Genomic DNA, 14,314 nt, shown 5'->3' with positions numbered 1-14,314 from the left:
GGTTTGTAAACCTTCAGTTTTTTTTATCACGTGTGTGAAAAACACATCAAAGCATATTGCACCCGTGAGGGAAAAACGGAACGCAATCGCAGACAAAACTGACTGAACTTGCTTGCAAAATGGTGTGAGTGATGCGTAAGGGTGTACGGTGAAGGATACGCTGTGGCAGGCGGCGGTTGCAGGGCCCAGATCCCGGGGTGCGAGTCAGCTGCAGAGGAAGCCGGAGGGGGAGGAGGACAGCGCGCTGTCTGTCTGGACGTTCTTTATGCGCGACCAAAAGACTGGACCGATCTTCAAATTTGGAACACAGGTCCATCAGGAGTCCGAGAAGGTTTTAGACCGCGTCTCAACTCTTTAGGACGTACCGTTCCTGAGAGATTCCCAAAATATGACCTGTATTAGCCAATGGAAGCCAGCAAGCCTTTCACTTAAATCAGAACTGCCATTTACACGGTCTCATGTCCCTTATTAGCCAATAGAAAGTCGCAGGTCCTACTCCAGGTTGCCATAACAACTGATCACAGGTTTTAGCAGTTTGCAGGTCCTTAAATATTCAGTCATATGACGGCACAACTACACTGATACATACATAGGGGGCAGGGGCCACTATTAAACGGACGGGGGCCACTATTAAACGGACGGGGGCTATGGAGTTCACTGTTAAAGGGGGCGGGCACTGTGGAGGTTACTGTTATGGGGAATACTGTTGATATCTTTTTACAACACACGGAAACATAAAGCTGGGTCCTTCTGCTATATATATAATATATATATATATATATAATGTTTCTGTTTGTCTGTTCGTCTGTTCTTTTATGCGCGACCAAATTTGGCACACATGTACATCAGGTGTCCGGGAAGGTTTTAGACCGGGTCTCATCGCTGTACCGTTCCTGAGATTCCCCCAAAATTACCTGCATTAGCAAATACAAGCCTGCAAGTCTTTCTCTTCAAATCCCAACTGCTATACACACGGTCACATGTCCCTTATCAGCCAATAGAAGCTCGCAGGCCCTTAGTCTCCACATACACCCAGTTTTACTCCAGGTTTCCATAACAACCCAGCCATTGTTCTTCACTGCTTTAGGCTAGAGTTACACAACGACATGTTTTGCTGCTTGACAATATGTCTCACGACACAATGGGCACAACTACACTGCGACATTGATGTCACGTGACAATTTTTATAATGATCTTGGATGGAATTTTTTGTGAGAACTTTGCGACACCATAGCCTATCATAAAAATTGTTGCGCGACATTGGTGCAACACATGTCGTCGTGTAGCCCTAGCCTTAAAGGGGCAGGGCGCTGTGGAAGTCACTGTTAAGGGGGCAGGGGCCACTATTAAAGGGGCAGGCAGCTCTGGACATCACTGTTAAACGGGCATGCACTGCGGAGGTAACTGTTAAGGAGGCAGGGTACTGTGACATCCCTGTTAAGGGAACGGGGTACTGTGGCAGTCACTGGTTAAGGGACGGGTGCTGTGGAGGTCTCTGTTAAGGGGACAGGGAACAGTGGCGGTCACAGAAAAGGGGACGGTCCCCCTAAGTTCCCTAGTGTTAAGTGGCGGTGTGCTGTATAGGTCACTGTTAGGCCTCTTGCACACTGCCGTGTTTCACGGCCGTATGCGGGCCGTGAAACCGCGGCCTGGATCTCTCCTGAGAGCAGGAGCGCACGGCGTCACTGGTTGCTATGACGCCGTGCGCTCCCTGCTGCCGCCGCAATACAGTAATACACTGGTATGATCTATACCAGTGTATTACTGTACTGTGCCTGCAGCAGGGAGCGCACGGCGTCATAGCAACCAGTGACGCCGTGCGCTCCTGCTCTCAGGAGGGATCCAGGCCGCGGTTCCACGGCCCGCATACGGCCGTGAAACACGGCAGTGTGCAAGAGGCCTTAAGGGAATAGGCTGCTGTGGAGGTCCCACTTTAAGGAGGCGGGGCACTGTGAGGTGTCAGTGTTAACAGGTGAGGGGCTGTGGAGTTCACTGTTAAGGGGGCAGGATACTGTCTCTTAATGACACATAGAAACATTAAATGAAATATATGCTACTGGTGCTTCAGAGTTTCAAAAATTAATTATAATGATTTTGTATAATCCTTTCTCGAAGCCTAGGTATTTTATACACTTTCCAACATATGACTTATTAGTACGTCACAGCGGGAGATGACTTCCCATATTTTTACATACTATTACGTTATGCTGATCAGGCAAGCACCAGAGTGCAGGGTCCCAGCAGTCAGTGATATTAGGTATCGCCACGTCCGTAACAACCAGCTCTATAAAATATCACATGACCTAACCCTTTTAGGTGAACACCATAAAAATAAAATAAAAACTGTTCCAAAAAGCTTTTTTTTTTTGTCACATTACATCACAAAAAGTTAAATACCAAGCAATCAAAGAGTCATATTGCCCCCCCCCCCACACCAAAATGGTACCAATAAAACCGTCACCTCAACCTGAAAAACATGAGCCCCTACATAAGTCAATCGCCCAAAAAATAGAAAAACTATGGCTCTCAGAATAAGGAGACACTAAAAAATTATGTAAAAATGAAACGGACACATTTGATACTGTCGCATCCATAACAACCTGTTCTATAACAAATAGCACATGATCTAACCTGTTAGTTGAATATTGTAAAAAACAAAAAATTAAAACTGTGCCAGAACAGCCATTTTTTGGGTTACCTTGCCTTACAAAAAGTTTAATATAGAGCGATAAAAAATCATATGTACCCCAAAATATCAATAAAACTGTGACCTTATCCTGTAGTTTCCAAAATGGGGTCACTTTTTTGGGAGTTTCTACTATAGGATGCATCAGGGGGGCTTCAAATGGGACATGGTGTCTAAAAACCAGTCCAGCAAAATCTGCCTTTTGAAAATCCATATGGCGCTCCTTTTCTTCTGCACCCTGCCGTGTGCTCTTACAGCAGTTTACCACCACATGTGAGGTGTTTCTGTAAATTGCAGAATCAGGGTAATGTAATGCATTGTAGAGGGGATCAGACTCCCATAAAATGAATTCCCATAGAGGGACAAAACAAAAATTTTTTTTTACTAAATCATAAAAAAAGTTTAAAAAAGCACCCCTTTCTCATGATTAAGTCATATAAAAATCTAAAAAAATGACCTCCCTACCCAATAATTGGTGACCTCACCCCTGCCGTACTTCAAACACCAGTGACTGTCTGTCTGCTGTCTCTGACATGTCCTCTCTGTCTAAAACAGAATTTTTCAAAAATTTTACTACTTGGGTTTTCACCATCTACCTAATCCTGATTTCTCCCTCTTGGTGTGTGGCACCATCATGCCTAGCCAGCAAGCCCGCTGTTACATTTGACTCGGATCTGTCATTCATCCCCTATATTCAGTCGCCTTCCTGCTCATGCCTCCTCCACCTCATCTCCAGAATCTGCCTGTTTCTTATTGTGAAAACAAAAAAAATTGTTTCCCTGATCCATTCTCGTCTTGTAACTCATTCGGTCTCCTCCTCACTAAACTCTCCCTTCTCCCATCTATTTTGAATGCAGCAGCCAGGCTCATCTATCTGTTTAATTGCTACTCTGATGCCTCCGACCTGTGCCAGTTATCACACTGGTTGCCCATACAGTATAGGATGCAGTTTAAACTGCTCATTCTCCTCCACAAAGCTCACAGTGCTGCGCCGCCCACACACATCTCCTCCATCATCTATCTACCACCCTACCCATGCTCTATGCTATGCAAATGATTTAAGAGTAACATCCACCATAATCCGAACCTCACTCCTGTCTTCAATACTTCTCCTGAATATGTTGGCGATATATAAATTAAAATTATTATAAGTAGAGGACACATAGATGTCTTAAGGATCAGATTGTGCCATTTTTTTTTTCTTTTACCATGGAGACCCATAGGTTGCATATTTGCTGAAGAAACAAAGGGTATTTTTTTTATAAAGTCCTATTGCGATGTTGCTTCATTTTTTATTTTAGATCTATTGTGAAGGTGTACATGGCCCTTAACCCCTACCTAACATCCGCCATACATGTATGGCAGATTTTAGGTCTTCAAAGATGGTGCCGAATCCAGAGTGGAGCGAGCGCCATAGCCGCCTGGTGTCTGCTGTTTCATACAGCAGACACCAGCAGCTAATGTCCGCTATCGGCGGTAATACCGACTCTGGACATTTAACCCCTTAGATGCCTTTGTCAAATTTACCATGGCGCCTGAGAGGGCTACAATCCGGAATTGTGCGCTTTTGGGTCAGTTGCACCTTCCGCTGGTGGAGATTGGGGAAGACACCCTGTTCTAATAATGAGCTGGAGCCTGTACTAGGCTTACAAGTTCATTCGTAGGGTATCCCAGTTCAGGCCAGCAGGTGGCAGCACTGAACTGGGGTATGGTGATCTCTACATAATCCTATTCTGTACAAGTTGCAATCTGATAATTGCAAGTTGTGGTCCACTTGGGGACCTAACAAAAATATTTAAAAAAAAAAATCAAATCAATGGGGACAGATCCGTTTTTCACTGACACAATATGGTGCATTTGAAAACGGATCCGTCCCCCATTGACGTTCAGTGTAAGTCGAGACGGATTTTTTTTTTTTTTGCGGACCATATACGGAACATTCATTTAAAAAAAAACAGAAGGTACTCCGTGTGCATTCTGTTTCCGTATTTCCATTCCGCAAAAGAATAGAACATGTCCTATTATTGTATAAGGAGAGTACTGTTCTATGAAGGGCCAGCTGTTCCATTCCACAAAATACGGAATGCACACGGGTGTCATCTGTATTTTTTTGCAGCCCCTTTTTTGGGCGGAAAGCAAAATACATACGGTCATGTGCAAGAGGCCTAAAACTGTAGCGGAATTGCTGTTTTTTTACATTCCACCCCATTTGGAATTTTTTCCTGCTTCCCACAACCTCCTATGCAATATTACATGGTAGGATTAGAAAGTACAACTTGTCCCACAAAAACAAGCCCCGGCTATTTGAACGAAAAAATAAAGTTATGGTTCTGGGAAGGCAGGGAGGAAAAAACGTAAATGCAAAAACTGAAACTTGCGTCAGGAAAGGGTTAATGTAACCAATATCAGGATTGTCTTGCAGTTAATATTTTGTTCCTTGTGAAGTGGAAAGTTTGACTGAAGATGAGAGACTGTGTTTTATTTTTCTCCCAGAATGAACTTCCAGAGCCTGAACAGGATAATGGCGGAGTGATGGAGTCTGTCAAAGAGCAGGAAATGAAATGGGCCGATTTGGCACTGCAGTATCTGCATGAAAACATACCCATGTCAGGGAATTAACATTGTCTTTGTGTTGTGGAAAGGAAATTACTGTTCTTCTTCTCTTCCTTTTGAGTTTAATAAATTGACCAACTGGTTTTTTTTGCGATGGAGAAACCCTTCTTTTTGTGACAGTATGTGTACCAGATTTCATGAGAACCTTGTTAGGCTTCATCACATCAGCGTTCAGCCTTTCCGTTCTCCTACTCCGTTATAGGGGCAGGAAAAAACGGAAAGGACGGATTCTGCACATAACGGAGCCTATTATAGACTATAATGGGGTCTGTTAGGTTTACGCTCAGATGATTTTGGAGTGGAGACAAAAGTAGTGCATACAGGACTTTAATCTCCGCTTCAAAAATCTTCCTCTGGGCAGAAACCTAACGGACCCCATTATAGTCTTTGGGGTCCGTAGGCTCCGTTCGGCTCAGTTATGTGCCGAATCCATCCTTTGTTTTTCCTGCCCCTATAACAGAGTAGAAGAACGGAAAGGCTGAACGCTGATGTGAACTTAGCCTTAGCTTGAAAGCTAATAGTCAAAATGTCAGCATTAAAGGGGTCGTCTCACTTCAGCAAATAACATTTTAATATGTAGACAAAATTAATGCAAGGCACTCACAGGGGTTTTTCAAGATTTTAATACTGATGACCTGTCCTCTGGATAGGTCATCAGTGTCTGATCGGTGAGGGTCCTACACCCGGGACTCCCACCAATCAGCTGTTTGAGAAGGCAGCAGCACTCCTGTGAGCGCCATCACCTTATGTCTACTTCTCCTAGGTTGGTGATGACATGTTAATTGGTCACCTGGCCTAGGTGCAGCTCAGCCCTATAGAAGTGAATGGGACTGAGCTGCAATACCAAGCACTGTGCTTGGTTAGCAGATCAGCGGGGGTCCCGGGTGTCTGACCCTTAGCGTTTAGATGCTGATGACCGATCTAGAGGCTAGGTCATCATTATTAAAATCTCTGAAATCCCTTTTAATAATGTATTGTGATTGTCCTCATTGCCGCCTTTACTGGCTTGATTCTTTTTTCCGTTTCATTTATACAAGTGAAACTCGAAAAATTAGAATATAGTGTAAAGTTTATTTATTTCAGTAATGCAACTTAGAAGGTGAAACTAACATATGAGATAGACTCATTACATGCAAAGCGAGATATTTCAAGCCTTTATTTGGTATCATTTGGATGATTATGGCTTTTAGCTTATGAAACCCCAAAAGTCTCAATCTCCGAAAATTAGAATATTACATGAAATCAATAAACAAAGGATGTTAAATAGAAAAATGTAGGACCTCTGAAAAGTATACTCATGCATATGTATTCAGTACTTTGGGCCCCTTTTGCATCAATTACTGCCTCAATGCGGCGTGGCATGGATGCTATCAGCCTATGGCACTGCTGAGACGTTATGGAAGGCCAGGATGCTTCAGCCTTCAGCTCTTCTGCAATGTTCGGTCTCATGTCTCTCATCTTTCTCTTGGCAATGCCCCATAGATTCTGGGGTTCAGGTCAGGCGAGTTTGCTGGCCAATCAAGCAGTAATCTCATGGTCATTGAACCAGGTTTTAGTACTTTTGGAATTGTGGGCAGGTACCAAGTCCTGCTGGAAAATGAAGTCACATCTCCATAAAGCTCCTGGTAGACTCTGGACTTAAAGAAACACAGTGGACCAACACCAGCAGATGACATGGCTCCCCAAATCAACACAGACTGTGGAAACTTCACACTGGACTTCAAGCATCTTGCATTGTTTGCCTCTCCATTCTTCCTCCAGACTCTGGCTCCTTGGTTTCCAAATGAGATGCAAAATTTGCTCTCATCAGAAAAGAGGACTTTGGACCACTGGGCAACAGATCAGTTCTTTTTTTTTTTTCTTTAGCCCAGGTAAGGCGCTTCTGATGTTTGTTGTTCAGGAGAGGCTTGACAAGAGAATACGACATTTGAAGCCCATGTTCAGGATCTGTCTGTGTGTGGTGGCTCTTGATGCACCAACTCCAGCCTCACTTTTGAATGGCCTTTTCCTGACAATCCTCTCCAGGCTGCGGTCATCCCTTCTGCTTGTGCACCTTTTTTCTTCCACACTTGTTCCTTCCACATAACTTTCTATTAATGTGCTTTGATACAGCACTTTAAGAACATCCAACTTCTTTTGCAATTACCTTTTGAGGCTTTCCCTGATTGTTTTCTGCACAACTGTCAGGTCAGCAGTCTTTCCCATGATTGCGATTCCTACTGAACCAGACTGAGAGACAATTTAAAGGCTCGGGTACGCTTTGCTCAGGGGGTATGGATTAATTAGCTGACTAGAGTGTGACACTTTGAGCCGAGGATATTGAACCTTTTCACAATGTTCTAATTTTTTGAGATTGTGAATTTGGGGTTTTCATAGGCTATAAGCCATAATCATCCAAATTACGGTATAACAAATAAAGGTTTGAAATATCTCGCTTTGCATGTAATGAGTATCTCCTATGTTAGTTTTACCCTTTTAAGTTGCATTACTGAAATAAATGAACTTTTGCACAATATTCTAATTTTTCAAGTTTCAGCTGTATACTGTTCATCTCCAGGGGGTTATGGCCACCGCAGCAGCACAGATACGAGGTGACTGAGACAGGAGCTGCGGTGCATACATACTTATGTAGAATCCCATGGTTCTGACCACCAAAGAGGCTCCCACTGTTGGATTACAGCGGTGGTCGTAACCCCTGGAAACGAGCAGTGTTTCTTGCAGTTGAAAAATGAATCAAGCCAGCAAAGGAGGCAATATGAGTAATCATAATTCATTAGTAAATGGCTTGTATTAACTTTCTCTACATGATAAATACCTTTCGCTGGTGAGACACCTTTTAATAGATAAGGTAAAAAATCTCTATTTATTTGCATCAATGTGCTTTACGTTACTATGTCATGTAAACTGCCTCCAGTGCACAACAAATACAGTACAATTCCCTCAGTCTGTACAGAAAATAGCAGCTCTCTTCACTATACAATTCATTAAAAGAGCTGTCTCAGAAGTTCATGGCATGTTTCTAGGATATGCCGTCAATGCCTGATCAGCAGAGTTCAGATTGCTGTGACCCAAACTGGGACTGTTAGTCCTAATATGGACTTTGTCACATATGCAGCAACATTACAGTTTTCTCCTTCAGGCCTGAAAGTTATTGCCCGTATTGCCAATCATTTCCAACACTGAAGATAATTGCATTGGGTTAGTGATCAGTGCTTGTTGGAAGGTTGACGATCTAACCATGTAAAAGGACTCTGTATAGGGAAATATGATTACATTTACATTAAGTAAATAGACTAAAGCTGCACTTTTAGGATAGTTTTTCAGTGGTTCCCTCATTTGTCTACTTTAGTTTCTTACTGAAATCTATCTTTTAGGATACAGTCATAAATATATTTGGCAGTTTTTTTTAGCCAAACACTGGAGTGAATATGAAGGATTATTAGTCGTCCCTCTGTACTTTCCCTTCATCTATATCTGCCTGGCTTTTGATTACAAACTACTTCAAAAATGTGTGACCTTAGTCTTACAGGGGCAGGCAAAGGCAGTGCATCTATATTTACTAAATAACTGGCTCTGGGTCGGTTACTAGAGAGGTACCACAGGGTCAGTATTGGCCCTTTTATCTTTAATATATTCATTATCTTGTAGAAGGATCGCTCAGGGACAGGGATCAACTTGGGAGACAGACGTTATAAGCCTTCTCCCCGTTATCTGCTCCAGTTGTTTTCTGTCCCTAGGGATGCAACTAAGACCCACGAGAGGGCTGATGACGAGAGTAGGGCTTAGGAGTGGGTCTCCCTCCTTAAAGGGGTTTTGTCACTTCAGCAAATAGCAGTTATCATGTAGAGAAAGTTAATGCAAGCCACTTAACTAATGTATTGTGATTGTCCGTATTGCTTCCTTTGCTGGCTGGATTTATTTTTCTATCACATTATTTTAAAAAAAGCACCAGCCTATGTGCGCTCCCACGGTCCCGGTAACCAGCAAGATTGAATTATTTTTTTTCCCTATAGTGTGCAAGCACAAGCACCACTGTTTAATTGCAGGATGGTCTGTAACCATGGAAATGAGCAGTGTATAATTTGATGGAAAAATTAATCCAGCCAGCAAAGGAAGCAATATGGCCAATCACAATACATTAGTTAAGTGGCTTGTGTTAACTTTCTCTACATGATAAATGCCACTTGCTGTAACACCCCTTTGCCGATACATCTTCTATGGTGCAGGATCCAGAACGCTGTCATGGCCGCAGACTGGGAGATTCTTAGGCCAGGAAGCTTTGCCAGAGACTGTGAGCGATGTCAGACAACTGTTGCGTCGACGCATCACCACAAACGGGATGTCGCGCTGGATCTTTAATCAAGATGGCGATGGTGGGCTCTTTGCACTCAAACGGATGAGGTATGATTTTTTTATTTTTACTGGCATTCAGGGAAAATCGAAGCACAAGGAAATAAGACTTTGCGGCGAATTCTGGACTTTGATTTGCTCAACACTAATTATGACCATTATGGGGATTTTGACCTTGAGCACGTGGTTAGGTGGGTGAAGCCCTTACAAGAATATTTCAAAGGTTTCTGCTCGATAGAGTAAATGGTCAAAAATCCTTTCTGGACAAAAAGGTAAGAATTTTCCTTTCTGGGAAATTCTCCCTGTGCTTGGGGCTAGTAAGGCAAAATCTCAACAGGGGAGAGTTTATCAAAAAGATCCTTTTATTTTCTCCACAAATGCTAGTAAAAAGGGATAGGAAGCCCAAGGCCCTAATGCAGTTGTTCAAGGACTATATGGGATCTTTCTATGGCTAATTTATCTTCCAACATGAGAGAATTTTTTATCTTTATGGAAAGCTCTTAAGGCACTCAGTCCTAAAGGATATCAGAAACATGTAAAAATGTTGTCGGAGCATACCACTGCAGTGGCTTGCAGAAATAAACCAAGAGGCACAAGAAGCAAGACGTTGTCTATCGTGACATCAGAGATTGTCTATATCATCTGTTCATCAGATGAGTTCAGATAATTGCAGACTATCTCAGTAGAAGCACCCATTTTCAAGAAGCTGAATGGAGATTGAATCCAAAAGTATGTCAACAAAACTCAAGAAAATGAGGTCATCCAGAAGTAGGTACCACTGTGGTGGTTCACCAGTGCATAAGTGAAAAAGACAAACAACAATAATAGTAAATACAGAAATATGTCTGGGAGCTGGTCATACAGACTCCACTACAAGAGGGATGAGTGAACGCAAGGCAGCAAGTTGGGAGCAATGGGTATGCCTATACTCTCCCTATGCTCACCCTAGCTAAGATCTCAGCCCAGGGACGTCCCCTAATGGTGGAGACTCCCTGTCCTCGTTCCTGGGCTGACTGCCCTACGTTTACCCTCCTCTTTAAAGTTAACAAACAAATGCTCCACAGACCATAGGTAGGTGTGGTCATGTGTCCCTGGTAGGGAAAAAATCCCGACAGGGGCACTAGAATAGATGAGACCAATCACAATTCACAATCAATGCAGTCAGGTGAATTGATATCACCTATACCATATAGAGTCAGACCCGGGTGCACCGGTTAATGCATTCCCAGGTTGGCTCTAAAAGAAGCCCCAACGCGTTTCCCCTATCACTAGGTTCATCAGGGGGCAAGTGTGGTCAAAGATACAACCATCACATACAAAAATGTATGGTCAAAAATACAACCATCACACAGAATAAGTTTAAAGATACTTATGATAGGATGAGGCAACAGGACCAGGGACGCAGAAGGTGTTTAGGCATAGGACCAGGGACCAAATTGATATGTCCCACCTGTAAAAAATAAGAATGCTCTCAGTTCATGTACTAAACACAGTACAATACATTTATATCCCCTATGTCTCCTTCAGATCAGCACTTACTTAGTGTCCCGTGCAGTAAGGAGAGAGGAGCGCCCACATGATACGGGCCAATCCGTCACTTAGGGGTCTGTGAGCCAAAATTCAAGCATGGTGTGAGACACACTACATGCTACAGTGATATCAATTTACAATGAATTGTCCGCACTTACATTTAGGCCTGCGTCCTGGTATCGTCCTGTTCCTCCTCTCACTCATGCCCACACTCCCATTCCCTTAAATAGTTACCCATCAGCTGTGTCAGATTCATACTGATTAAAATCGCCAAAAGTCATGCCTCATATGGTTGAAAGTGCATACCGGAGCGTTCTGAGCCGGCCGAACCACGTGGAACGCACTCGGAGTTCACATCCGGTCGCGTGGAACGCATAGCTACGTCACTTCCGGTCCGTACGGCGCCCCATCCAGGTGGAACGCATGGGGCAGTCACATCCGGTTATATGGAACGCAGACTCACTCCCCATCCATTCTATCAGTCAAATCGCTTCTAGTAAGCGCAGGTATCTTCACATTAGAGGCAAAGTGACACGATATTCAATACATGAAACCAGTCACTGACATATAGAAACCAGTCACTGACAACCTTCGGGGGGGGAACAAAGCCGACAGAACCTGAAGGATGGGCTCCAAGTTGTGAACTTATCATCTCGGTCCCTAAGTGTACTTGAATTAGGGGTACTGAGTAGGGGGCTGTCATTTGTTCCATCCACCAATTTCTGTCTGTTCACTTGGATCAAGGACCTGAACCTATTTGCCAGACGCCTTAAGTGGCATAAATTCTTTAGGGATAATGATAGACAAACCTGTGCCAGACTCGGCCTGAGCGAGTGTGATCTTGCCTCTTTGCAGACCCTCTGTGAATTGGGGGAGGAAGGTAGCCGGTGCCCAGGTCAGGGACCATATACCAATCTCAAACCAATAAGTACCAAGATGCCTCCACCCATAAAATATGAATGTGTGGATATATTTATGCAAATGGTGACGAGTGAGCTGGAGAGATTCGAGGGAATGTCTCCCCGCCACTTCAATCTGTCTCGAATGGAGATGTCGGCCCTGACTGCCCTTGAGAAAGATAAATCTATAATCATCAAACCCTCTGATAAGGGTGGCAATTTGGTCATTCTTGACCATGTAGCGTACCAGACTATGTGTCTGAATCTTCTGAAAGATAGGGAAGGCTATAGGGTATTAGATACGAATCCCCTGACCACCTTCTACGAGGACCTGAAGATCATCTTGACTGACGCTCTGGTAGACAGATTGATTTCGGCGGCTGAGTACAATTTTCTCCTTCCCGCTCACTCCACCATTGCTACCTTCTACGGATTACCCAAAATCCATAAGGGGGTCACACCCCTCAAGGGGCGCCCCATTGTCTCCGGGGTTAACTCCCTGACCCAGAACTGTGGGATCTACGTCGATCGTGTGCTGAGGGAGTTCGTCGTGTCCTTACCCTCATATACGAGGGACACGATGGACTTCCTCAGCAAGATCGACGCGATCAATATGGACAAGGACTGTATACTGGCAAGTATAGATGTCGAGTCCCTTTATAGCTCGATCCCCCACACGAAGGGGATCTCTGCCACTGAATATTATCTTAAGACGAGGGACATCCATTGTAGGGCGCATAACATTTTTGTGCTCAGACTCCTGGAGTTCACCCTGACCCACAATTTTTTTCTCTTCAACTCGCGGTTCTACCACCAGCTCAGGGGGACGGCAATGGGGAGCCCTTGTGCCCCCACCTATGCCAACCTCTTCCTGGGCTGGTGGGAGGACACCGTCGTGTTTCCAGATAGAGAGACGTGGTGGTCCGAGAAGATCACCTTCTGGACAAGATATATAGACGACATTTTTGTGATCTGGAGGGGTGGGCCGGGTGAGCTCCAGGAGTTTGTGGGATCCCTAAACAACAACGATGTTGGTTTGCGATTTACTTTTGAGTTTGACCATCACTCTATCCCCTTCCTTGATGTACGGATAACCAGGGAGGGAGAAAAACTCACTGCTAATCTATTCAGAAAGGATACCGCGACCAACTCGTTGTTGCATTGGGAGAGTCATCACCCTCTACCGCTCAAACGTGGCATACCAAAGGGTCAGTATTTGAGGACCCGGAGAAACTGCTCTGAGGGTAAGGCGTTTCACATTGAGGCCAAGAAATTACAGATGAGATTCAGAGAGAGGGGATATCCTCAAACAGTTCTTGGGGGGGCGTTTCGGAACGCTGCAAGCAGGGAGCGCACCGAATTACTTGCCCCAAAACCGAAGGTTAAGAGTGTACAACAACCTATACGCCTAATATCTGTATTTGATTGTGCAAATGTGGAAGTAATGTCAGTCCTGAAAAGGTACTGGCCGATTCTCCACATGGACCCTGACCTGCAAGATGTACTGACTAAGCAACCGAGTGTTACTTATAGGCGGGGGAGGAGCATAAGAGACCGCTTGGTTCATAGCCACTACATTGCACCAACTGGAACCGGCACGTGGCTGGACCGGAAACCTTGCGGGATGTTCAAGTGTGGCTCCTGCAAAGCCTGTGCGTTTATATCTACCGCTAAATCTAACATCTGTTCAGTAACCGGTCAAACCTATGAAATCAGAGATTTTTATAACTGCAGAAGCAGGGGTGCTGTCTATCTGTGTCAATGCCCCTGCCCTCTGGACTACATAGGCAAGACCATTCGTGAGGTCAGGCGTCGAATTTGTGAACACGTGAACGACGTGGTGAAGAAAAAGATCACACCCGTCGCGTCACATGTAATTGATGTGCACGGTGGCGACCCTAAGTGCTTACGTTTTTCGGTCCTGGAAACCATCCCTTTATCCCCAAGGGGTGGCGATTGGGACCGCAAAATCCTCCAAAAAGAATGCATGTGGATTCACCGCTTCAGATCCCAGGCACCACTAGGGATCAATGAGAGACTTACGTTCTCCTGTTTCTTATGATCTATTTCCCACTAGGGACGTTCATCCCTGAGGTCGTACGTTTCCTGTATCCCCCTGCCATAAAGTAGCGCCACTTCGGTTATTTCATCAATAGCCATGATAAAAATAAGTAGGATACTACTTTAAAGTATCCAGGTTGCACATTGTTCATCCAATGTGCTGTAGGTGTTTCCT

The 14,314-nt window shown here is 44.3% G+C and overlaps 1 protein-coding gene across 2 annotated transcripts in view; it reads left to right on the top strand.

Annotated features, from left to right (window-relative positions):
• ANAPC13 (anaphase promoting complex subunit 13) overlaps positions 1-5,401 on the top strand; it is a 54,824-nt gene extending 49,423 nt beyond the window's left edge. For both annotated transcript variants that reach the window (XM_044305362.1, XM_044305361.1), the window contains exon 3: positions 5,180-5,401. In XM_044305362.1, coding sequence (XP_044161297.1) covers positions 5,180-5,305 — 126 coding nt within the window. In that variant the 3' untranslated portion in view covers positions 5,306-5,401. The remainder of the gene's footprint in view (positions 1-5,179) is intronic.
• The last annotated feature ends 8,913 nt before the right edge of the window (positions 5,402-14,314 follow it).

Source organism: Bufo gargarizans, chromosome 9, assembly GCF_014858855.1.
Source record: "Bufo gargarizans isolate SCDJY-AF-19 chromosome 9, ASM1485885v1, whole genome shotgun sequence".
In the NCBI taxonomy this organism is placed as follows: Eukaryota; Metazoa; Chordata; class Amphibia; order Anura; family Bufonidae; genus Bufo; species Bufo gargarizans.
The sequence above is the reverse complement of the archived record's forward strand: the minus strand, read 5'-3'. Positions and strand labels throughout refer to the sequence as shown.